The sequence below is a fragment of the Anoplophora glabripennis genome, unplaced genomic scaffold, assembly GCF_000390285.2.
Source record: "Anoplophora glabripennis isolate ALB-LARVAE unplaced genomic scaffold, Agla_2.0 scaffold1625, whole genome shotgun sequence".
Classification (NCBI taxonomy): Eukaryota; Metazoa; Arthropoda; class Insecta; order Coleoptera; family Cerambycidae; genus Anoplophora; species Anoplophora glabripennis.
In genome coordinates, this window is record NW_019417744.1 from 37,053 (window position 1) to 48,969 (window position 11,917).

Consider the following 11,917-nt stretch of genomic DNA (forward strand, 5'->3'; position numbering starts at 1 on the left):
TATTTCTTTCCTTGCGAAAGTTTTTGTCCGTTTTTATCACACCGCCATGCCGGTCGCATTGTGCGAGGTCAGGTTTTACAGTGGACCAGTTTCCAGTGCCGTGCAGAAGTATACTTTTAAATCATTTTCGAACTGCCCTTTTTGATTTTTTCTTTACAAAATTGTATTTGTAAGGGTCCCCTGTACATCCAGAATTTTTTTTGGGTAAGTTCTGAATCACCCTGTATATGTATTTTCACCAAATTTTTTATTTACGTTGCCCTTATATAAATAAATAAGTGCACCAAATTAGAAGTTTCTAAGAAAAATAGTTTTCAAATTATTTGAAAAAAACTATTTGAATATAGGTAAGTTAAGCTAAATAGTCTTAATTTCATCCAAGGAACCTGTGGTCAAGCGTTGTCCATCCTTTTCAGGGACACCCTGTACAATATAAATAATTACAAAGGCTCACGAAAAAGTGACCTGCTCTTTTAATCAAACGCTGTTATTTTTATATTTTTAAACCCACTTAACATAAATTTCAAGTCAGGAATTTGGAGAAAATGTTCCCCAAATACTCAAACATGTGTTATTTTCAAAAATGCTCGAACATTTTAATGTTGTGGAAACTTCCATATTTTTATTTTTGGATCCTCTGAATACGAATCTGGAAACGAGAAGGAATACGACTATGGAGAAGATGACAGTGAAATGGACACTACCACTGTCACTATCTTTATAAATATCAGTATGAAGACTAAAATGTTTGAAGGTATAAACCAACTACTCTTTACCAATCTACCATGTCGCATTTATGGGTATATGGGTCCGCTTAGTGGCTACTTAATTATCACTTGAAAGATGTTTGTAACCCTCGAAGTAAATGTTACGGATACAAATTTCCAGAATCGGTAATGTTAAACTGAAAGAGGGTATACGAGTATTTGGCAGACCCCAATTTTATAAAATGTTGAATGATGAAGATTTAGCATAAAAAATGAATAAATCTGATGAAACTGAATGACATTGCTTTAAAAATGGAGCCGAAAACTTTTTGGGTAATGACCAAGGTCACAATTATAAAACTCCAATAGTGGACAATTTTAGGGAAATTGAATTGCAGGGATTACTACTGAGAAGAGCAAAGTGAACGGTTTCAAAATTTATCAAAATAAATCAAAATTTAAAGGAAATGGTTAAAGGTATCAGGATAAGTAGGAAGTGAATACCGAATACGCTGGAGGACTACTATTGGATGTTGAAAAAGGAATGCAAGATTAAAGATAAAAAAAGAAAGAGAAACCCACTCTTCTTTTGAAAACAAAATGAATGAAATAAAGAAGTGGATGCGTTGATTTAAAAAGAACATCATTACCCTAAACCGCATACGGTCCTGATATATTAGTGAAACATCCTTTCACATGAATTTAATGGGTATTTTCTCGAAAATGATAGATGCTATAATGCCAAACTGACTCAAGATTAGTGTTCAAAGGGTCCGAATTTATGGGGGTACTGTTATTATGGTATACATCTAATTCCTAATCATATCTGCAAATAACCCACTTTTTCAGAATTTGGGGGAGGGGGCATTTTCTTGAAAATGGTAGGTGCTATGGTCAAATTGACATCAGATTCGTGTTCAGTGACAATATAAAAATAATAGGGTCTGATAAAAAACAGACCACTTCTTTTGTTTTACATACCTGTGTTGTTATTGCTTAAACAATTTGCAGAAATGTTTGCAGTAACAAAACTATATTTTAAAATTTATAGGAGTCTATTTTGAAGTGTGCAAATTGGGACGAAAAACTGAACCTAGCTTTAGAATTAATTAAACACAACACCCTTCATGACGGAGACTACCAGAGACTAATTGCCAATGGAATTTACAGAAGATCAAAAGCTATGAACACGTACACTCCCTCCTATAGCAAACTGAAAGCGAACATAATACTAATCAAACCAAATCAAGCTAGTGTGGCGAATCTTCCCGAAGATTATGGATTATCAAAATATTTTGAAAAGTCTGTGGAAGTCTATGTATTTGAGGGAAACCACGTCACTATCTTGGAGAATAAAGCGGTCGCAGAACTGATAAATTCGTGTCTATAGAAAAGTTACTGTTACAGCTGTGTATACAATAAATATTTTGATTAATAATAAAATTACATAAATAAGTAGAATAGTAATTTCAACCTACAGACAACTTTAATAAACAAGTCAAATTTGAGGGGGCCCAGCCAAGATGGCATACATTTTCTGAATATTACATAAATGTATGGACAAACTAAAAATTGTTGGGATGGTAGAGAAAAGTGCAATTTAATTAATTTCAAAAAAAGTACAGTGCTTAAAAAAAATTGCAGTCTGCCTCGCATACAAACAAGTGCGATTTACATGACATACTGTTTGTAAAAAATCTACAAGTGTTAATAAAGAAATAAAATTTTAAATGCTTTTAATATTATATTCAAGTCAAAAAGTATTTGTATATAAAAATCTATTATTTAATTCCTCTTGGTTCGTTGGTTTTGTGGTCATGATAAAGAAATGACAATTTCATTGAGACTTTTGTACCAAACCAATCATAATAATAGTGGCGTCCGCCGNCGTTGAGAAATGAGGTTAAGTTGGTCGCTATAAGCTACTCCCTACGTCCAATGTGTCAGAGCCAACTTCGACCACGTTTTTATTTGAACGCTCGTTATATTTCAGAAACTAAAATTAAAAAACATATAACCCCCTAGATTTGATGTGTTACTCTAGTCCACGATTTTTTAACCACAATCAATAAAATAAATAAAAAATTTCACTATCTTCTATCCGTATTCTTTTTCCAAAACTGTCAAATGTCAAAAATATACCGATATGTCCAGCAGATTTTCGTTACCGTTTGGTAACTCTACCGGTAACTGTTTTGTCTGCCAAATGCGCCCATTCTTTCGTTTACATTTACATACAATTAGTTATCGAGTTTAAAAAGATCGTTTTTGAGTACATAAGGATGTTCTACGAGTAACGGTACATAATTCAGTGGGAGATGGAACATGTCGAGCTGATTCTAAAATACTCTCATATTATGTATCCCCTGAAGTCGTTTGATACTGATATGCAGAACATTCTCTAATTTTTGCCAATTCTGTTCTCATATTTTTGTACCCGTTCGATCAAACGAGATAAAATTTGGTACAATTAGTACACATATCTGTGATAATAAAGTGTACACACAAGTCTGTTAATTGTTTTTTAACAGACGATAGAATACATTAAAATAAACAAAAAGTTCGATTAATTAAGGAATATTGTCAAAACTGCGTGCATGCAATACCATAAAATACAATGTTTATCACTTTTTTGAACTTCTTTATGCTTAATTATAAAAAAATAATTAGCGTTGTAATAAATTTACAATTCGATAAAATTCATATCGAGCAATATTAGCAACGGCGCGGCGGTTTATTAACACGAGGTAGTAAGGAATTATCTGGATTCGAGTGTTGGAGTGTTTTTTGCGTACCACTATTTCCTTTTCTTGAGGTGTTTTCCAGCGAGTGCGCGAAAATTGAATTCGAAGGTGTCGTACGTCGTACATCGAAAATGGTGGTGGTGGACATTTTGAGCATATGTTGTCATTTGTTTTGTACTTGTGCATTTAAAAATTACTGAATTTTGCTTTTTGGTAAGTACCTAAATTATTTTTAATACCTATGATTATTTGCACGACGTGAATCTTTGAGTACTTTAATTACATATTTTTCAAATACATAATTTGATTAAAAGTTAAATTCCTGTTTCAAGAGATTCATAATTACTAAAATTCGAGCTAAAATTTAAGCACAACACTATCTTCGTACTACAAAATCGATACATTTTATTTTATTTATTTATTTAGAAACTGGAAAACAATTGTCTTATAATTTGCTAAATGTTTCACAATAATAGTTGCTTACATTTTTTCCGTAGGACAAGGCGTGCACACGTGGTGCGCATCGGCTATGTAGCGCTGTTGTTACGTTGTGATAAAACTCCCCAATCTTAATACTCGCTGTATTTTGGAAACTGTTAATCTTACGCCCCTGTAATATACAACTTTTTTGTTCATTTATGATTACTCTATCTCGTGCTGAAGTAATTGCAGTCAAACTTCTTACACCCTGTATACTTAAAAAAAACATAAAAACATAAAACACACCAGACAAATGAGACAACTCCCAAATCCAAAGCTAAAGGCTGTGCGGAAGGGGGCTACACTTGAAAAAACGCGGACAAACACCCATTATCCATCGACATTGCCAGTGCCGACGCCAGGGATCGAACCGGGACCAGAATAGGAAGTCTGGCCGAGAAATGCTTGCCATCGCATGCTCGACCGACTAGGCTACCGTGGTGATCACTTTACCGTATAACATACAATATTCGATCCTCTCATTCTCGCTCTTATACTTTATTATATTTACCTACACATAGCAATGTAATGTAATATTCATCAATTTGTACTATGTATTTAAATCATACAGAATCACTCTTTGATTCATTTAGCAGTAGTGTTTGTAATAAGTCTAGTGCTTTAAAAAGTTAAATGAATCTATTTCAGATATAGGCAATCCTTCTTTTATGTATTTTTTTAAATGTCCTGCCCTATAACTGCAATTGTCTATCAGGATAGTGATTTTAAATAAATAAATAATTAATAATTTTAGTAATATCTCATTGCTAATAGAATTTATGTCTCTAGGCATAACCGATACCAAATTGGTAAGCTCACATTCAACTTTGGCTGAACTGGGTATGGACTCAATGACAGCTGTCCAAATTAAGCAAATGTTAGAGAGAGATTTTGAAGTGTCCCTTTCTGCGAAAGACATCAGGAGTATAACGTTATCAAAGTAAACATTTCATGTCATATTTTTTATTACTTTTGTTCTTACTATTCGTATTTTGTTTCATAGATTAAGAGATATTCAAGATGAAAAGGTAGTGAAAGATATCAAAGAAACCAACTCGTATGTTGGAATTGATATACTATTTAGAATGCTGGGTGATACAACTTATAACTCTTTGCGTTATTTGGAGCTGGAATCGAACGTTCCACAAAATTCTGAGTCTCCCACGTTAATACTATTTCCAGGAATAGAAGGAGCGCCCAGTGTATTTCAAAATTTCGCAAAATACCTTAACGCCCACGCTGTTGGCCTAAATTTAAACTTAGATGTCAGTGACAAAAGTATTACCGAATTGGTGCAATCTCTATTACCTGTAAGTCTAAACATTTTTAGTGTAATTAAAAGTAACGCTGGATTTTTTAGACCGTGCAAAGATACTTCCCTGATAAGACATTCACTCTGTTGGGCTATTCTTTTGGTACAGTAATGGCAATAGAAATGGCCTACTCTTTGGAATCTTTGGGATACAATGGCACGTTAGTATGTATTGATGGATCGCCGTTGTTCTTAAAACAGATGATAATTAATTTTGGCATGAAACAGGAGAGGGACTATGAAATAGCTGTGATATTCCACATGCTTTCTTTCTATATCTCTTCGGGAGTAATTGAAAAACATAAGGTAACTGTAACATGCATATACAGCGTGTCCTATTAGTGCGGGAAAGTCCAATATCTATGTTAAAATGAGGAATATATGGATTTTTCTTTTTACTGTGTTGCCACATTTCTCAGAATGTACAAAATTAAAAATATGATCAACTATACAGGGTGTTCCACTTTTCCTGGACAGACACCAACTTTGGTTATTTAAATGGAAACACACATTTTTTATATTTTTTTCGGATTCTACATCAAAAATAAAGGGTACTTTGTGTAGAATAGTTCTATTCAAATATTCACAGTTTTTGAGATATCTCGCTTGANAAAAAACTTAATTTTTATTATTTTATAGAATACCACAAATAAATATTAACTAATAAAATTTACTCAATACGGAATGATAAATATGAACTGACAAGTTGACACAATGTGACAGTTTTTTCCAAAGCCATTTCGTGCGACCGAAAATATTAAAAATTAGGTTTTTCCAGAAATGTTGCTATATCTTAAAAACTCACAACTTAAGGTATAGAACATACTTAATAAAAGTTGACTGATATGTGAATAAAATAAAACAATAAAATACAGGGTGTTCTATTTGAAAAATTTTAGAAAATCAAGTTTGAACTTTCTAAAAATGATCGTATTATAAAAAATGCCCTGTAAAAATATCGATATTAGCTAATATAGGAGTCTTTGTCTAACATTTGCCTATAACTCTATCAAATATTTTTGCTCCAGGTGTTATTAGTTGAAAGTTGATGCAACTTCTTCGAGGTCATATTTTTTCCAAAATTCGAAGAATTTTCTACACAACTTGGCAACCCCGCACTAAAATGTTAAACTGTTTATATTGCCATATATAGAATTTATTCAGAAATTTATATGTTCAAAAATATACAGGGTGTTCCATTTAGAAAATGTAATATTTGGCGTGTCCCGTTTTTACTCATCAACCTGTATGTATCAAATTAATTTTGCCCTATAGGTTTTTTTATTCTGTACAACTTTTATATAAACGTTTTCCTGTATTACGAGTAACAAGGGAGTTATTTTACTTTCTCACACTAATGGCCAGTCTTGTATAATGTAAAACTGTCTTATATATGATAAGAAAAATGTATAAAAAATTGACTCAATAATTGCAGCCACTGTTTATAGAAAATATTAACTACAATTACTGTCCTTACGATATTTTTTAAGATAGAATTCCAAGAAGACCCCTGCATCACTTTGGTGGAATTAATCACCTTGGGTACTCGAGGTAGACAAGACATTGCCGGAAAATTTCAAGGCACGCCCACACTGCGGCAAACTGTAACAGTAGTTCCGACAAGAGAACTTTATTTGCTTATTCTTTTCCTCGAATTGTATCTCAACAAATATCGTACGGACTGTATATTACACTATACCACCCGGTGTAAATAAGAGAAGTGCCAGGGTGACACTCGGAGCATCGAAACTTGAGAGAGAGAGAGAGAGAGAATACTATACCACAGAAATTCCTAAATTTATTAGTTTATTTATTTTGCTCTTTTGGGTGAGATGTTAACAAATAGTGAGATATATAATAGTGATATGTAAATTTACATACAGCTATTGAGAGCCGAAGGTACTTACATTTTAAATCAAAGAAAGTAAATCAAAATTAGAACAGTGTTACAGAAACTTCCCAGGACTTAATGGGTTGAAATCTGTATCTCTGTGAGTAGTGTATAAATGGCAGAGCTGAGCGGAGCATGTGCAATGTGCAGACCTTGACCCCAGACGACCGTAGGTCATTGACCTTGCCCCCAGACGACCAGAGGTCGATGACCTTGAGGTGACCCTGACCCCAGACGACCAGAGGTCGATGACCTTAAGTAGACCTTGACCCCAGACGACCGTAGGTCATTGACCTTGCCCCCAGACGACCAGAGGTCGATGACCTTGAGGTGACCTCGACCCCAGACGACCAGAGGTCGATGACCTTGAGATGACCTTGACTCCAGACGACCAGAGGTCGATGAACTTCACATGACCTTGAGGTGGCCTTGACCCCAGACGACCAGAGGTCGATGACCTTGAGGTGACATTGACCCCGGACGACCAGAGGTCGATGACCTTGAGGTGACCTTGAGGTGACCTTGACCCAAGACGACCAGAGGTCGATGACCTTGACGTGACCTTGAGGTGACCTTGGCCCCAGACGACCAGAGGTCGATGGCCTTCGCATGACCTTGAGGTGACCTTGACCCCAGACGACCGTAGGACAATGACCTTGACTTGACCTTGAGGTGACCTTCGCCCTAGACGACCAGAGGTCGATGAGTGTTAAAAATAGAATATTACATCATATCTAAAAATAACACCATATGGTTGCCAGATGTCATNAGTATTTGACCATCCCCCTAATTAATGAGGTTTTCTCACTACCAACATTATTATATTTTAGATAGGCTGATTCATCCCTGTATCGTGAAAACAGTCTATTTGTTTATATAATATTTTTGTGTGATATCACTCAAAGAATCAACCTCAAAGCTCAAAGTTTGCCGATGTACTTAATTAACACCTTGTATAGCTATGTTCTCATTTACAACAGTCGAAAAATATATTTTGATAAGATTGTAATTATAATATAATTTAAAACAAAATAATTATACAGCTCAGGTTAGAACGAATAACTTCTCAATTTTTGTGCGAAAAAAAATGGCGGCAAAATCAGAAAACTCAATCACATACAATAAAGCTTATAGCCTTAGACCGCGCTTTAAATGCTGGAAATTGGCAACCTAAAAAGGATGCAGGGTCCGGCATCCATCAATAAAATTTAGCGTGGTAACTCTTCCACCCAGGACGAAATGTTTGATAATTCTGAATTTGTTTTTAAAGCAATAAGTAGTTAATTAAAGCATATTTTCAACTATATCGTCACAATTACTTGCATGTTGAAAATTTGTAAAAATTGCAGGTATTTTAATGTTATTTCGTTTTTAGGTATTCTCCTTATGTTGTTGTGAAAGTTAATTATAAAAATCGTTGTTTGTTATTTCAATAAGGATGAATTTTAATTTTTTTAATGATTTTTTTACTTTAAACATACAGTGCTATCCAAAAAGTTTGCACCATATGGGAAAAAACTTTATGTATTAATTTAATAAATTCCTTCGATTGTCAGTTGTCTCTGCATGTCGTCAAATCAAAATAGCGCCCATCGAACCTCATAAAACATTTGTTATACAGGGTAATTCAGTCATAATGTCATTCATTTTAAGAGCAGATAGAGAAAAAAGAGTATAATACGATGGCGTGATTAAAAAAAATAAATGCATATTTAAGCAGAAAAAAATATTTTCAAACCATTATTTAACCCCCTTTTCCTGCTGTTACTGACCGGCTGACGTCAGTCAGTTATTCAGAATTTGCGCACGGCTACGATATGAACAACGCGCCCTAGATGCAGCGTTGCCATATTTATATATTTTCGCTCATATAAAGACAATACATAAACGGTTTGCTCACGTCAGCCAATAATAATTTAAAATGCTATAAATTATTTTTTATAATTATGCAATCAACATATTAAATTGTTATTGTTGCCCAGCAAGAACCTCGGGGAAATCTGAGCATGCCTTGTCAAAAATCAGTTTTTATTAACATCGTAGTGATAATTTTTTAATTTGCTGTAAAGCCTTCTACTAAAAATTGAAAGTAACGCGGCCCATTCAGATGTTCAGGTAGAAAATGCGGCCTAATTAAACGATCGCCATATACTCCTGCCCATACATTGACACCGAATCTCCTCTGAAACCTAAACCGACGAGTAGTGTGCGGGTTTTCATGTGAACAAATGTGGCTATTATGGCTGCAAAGAAATTAGCTCTGTTTCACTTTAAATAAAATTTAATATTGAAGTTACAAAACTCCAAGAGTTCAAATAATTTAAATTTCATTTCATAACCATTTGAATTACATTTTATCACAGAAATAATGACATAAAAAACCAACACTCACTAGATAAATTATAAAGAGAGGGTGAAATGTATGTAGTATTTAAATATTGACTGTAAGTAATAGAAGATAAAAATACAATCGGACGGAGACAAATAAACAACTCGGTACGTGTTTCCGACCTAGGCTAACCTGTGTCGAGGTCACTAACCTTCTAATTTGCACGTGCACTTTAGTCTAGGAGCCAGACAGGGTTCCGTTGCCAACCAGAGTGCCACGGCTGCAAACAACTTATTCTAAAGTATTTTGACCTCCTGAATCCAAAAAACTTGGTCGCAAAGCCTGAAAGTGGTCAGTTTAATTGTTATCAACAAATTAAATGTTTAAATGGCTGTAAAAAGTTTATTTTTATAGCTAGTACAATTTATTCGCTAATAGTTACGTTTTCTCATAACAAATATGTATTTTTTTGAAAATTAAAAAAAATTAACTTTAACCAAAGTTATTGCAAATTTAGTGCAAATTTCTTACATTTTCCGTCTCCGTGCGCACTAATTTTACCATATCTGGTTCTAAGTTCCATTTATTTATTAATTTATTTAATAATTAATGGCATCTTAGAAAGTTGTGAAATTTCAACGAAAATGCCGGTTTTAATTGTTTATAAGGTTTTTTTTATTATTCAACTTCGACGAAAAGCCAAAAAAGTTACCGGATATTGTTCTTTGCATTCTAACAATCAAGCAAGGCATGAAATCATTGTTAGGATGCGAGGAACAATAACCGGTAACTTTTTTGGCTTTTCATAAAAATTGAATAACAAAAAAAGTTTTATAAACCAATAAAGCCAACATTTTCGTTGAAATTCCACAACTTTCTAAGCTGCCATTAATTTTTAAATAAATTAATTAATCAATGGAACTTACCTATCTTGTAAAATAAAGTTTAAGTTTTAAAATGAGATGTGCGTCTCAATCCGTCCAATTGAACCAGAGATATGGTAAAATTGGTGCGCGCAGAGACGGAAAATGTAATATATTTGCACTAAATTTGCAATAACTTTGGTTAAAGTTAATCTTTTTTTAATTTTCAAAAAAATATATGTTTGTTGTGAGAAAACGTAATAATTAACAGATAAAAAATTGTACTAGCTATAAAAATAAACTTTTTACAGCCATTTAAACATTCAATTTGTTAACAACAATTAAACTGACCACTTTCAGGCTTTGCCACCAAGTTTTTTGGTTTCGAGAAGTCAAAATACTTAAAAATAAGTTATTTGCAGCCGTGGAATTCTGTTTGGCTACGGAAACCTATCTGGCCCCTAGCCCCTAGACTAATACGAGTGTAGTAGCAAAAAGTTGTCGGTCTTTTATCAAAGGAAAATCGTATCAACAAATTTAATTTAAAATCTAAAATACCGGCTGTTTTCGTAGTAGCTGTAGTCGCCCAGGTGCATCGAGTGTACGAAGTGGTCGGTTATATGTCAAATACTAACCTGGCGAGCTTGAACCTGAACTTGGCAACGCTGTTCCTTTAGCCGACAACTGTTCGTGACATTACGTTACAAAATTTTCCGAGTATCCGGGCATCTGCCAGGGCCGCCCTCGTAGCGGGAGTTATGGGTTTGATTTCCTTCATTTTTAAGTCGAGTAAATTTTTTTTTCCTATTTTCTGTCTTTATTAAGCCTTCCGAATACGTGGTTAAAATTAATGACATTATGACTGAACGCGATCTCGGCCGAACCATCCAACCACGGCACTACTTCGTGCCGTGCATCACCAGTCCACTTCTGAACCAAATCCATCCAATATTAAGACCCCCGTAAGCCCTTTTACGAAGACGGGGAAAATTTCACCGATGTTTCCAATTTCCCCGTCTTTGGGCCGAAAGGACCGTCTTCCGAGTGTCCCACCGCTCTGGCGGTCGGATGCGATGCTCCAAAATCCCCGATGCCGACATCAACTATCCGGAGAGGCCAGAGGGGAACGAGATCCGACGTCGACAACGACGACGGGCGCTTTTTACTGGAAATTTTGGAGGACGATTCACGAGCGTTCCGCCAAAAACATGGATAACGAAGGAAAGCGATCGAACGTCAACTTCNGTCTGCTGCTCTTCGATTTAGCTGCAACTGCAAAATTCAAGACGATTGGGGAAATCAGCTGGTTCTAAAGCTTGAACTTTTTGAATATGGTACGGATTGAGTGAATTCTCGCGCAATATCCGCCAAATTTTGGTCTGTGATATCTCCAGTCGCCTTGAAATTGTTCTTATGGAAATAGTAGGATGCTCCTCGACTAAATTTAAAACAGCCTCTATCACATTTAAGTCATTTTATCGATGTCCTGCACGTTCGCTGCACGGTATGGTATGATAGATGCAGTTGGAAAAATGCGAGAGATATGGACGGTGGTAGATTTGAATAAACGCTTTAAATTGTTAATGGTTTT

At 34.8% G+C, this 11,917-nt stretch overlaps 1 protein-coding gene across 1 annotated transcript in view; it reads left to right on the top strand.

Annotated features, from left to right (window-relative positions):
• LOC108915555 (fatty acid synthase-like) overlaps positions 1-5,549 on the top strand; it is a gene marked incomplete at its 3' end in the record, with an annotated part of 31,161 nt that extends 25,612 nt beyond the window's left edge. The window contains exons 27-29 of the mRNA XM_023456497.1: positions 4,721-4,871; positions 4,935-5,241; positions 5,292-5,549. Coding sequence (XP_023312265.1) covers positions 4,721-4,871; positions 4,935-5,241; positions 5,292-5,549 — 716 coding nt within the window. The remainder of the gene's footprint in view (positions 1-4,720; positions 4,872-4,934; positions 5,242-5,291) is intronic.
• Between the last annotated feature and the right edge of the window lie 6,368 nt (positions 5,550-11,917).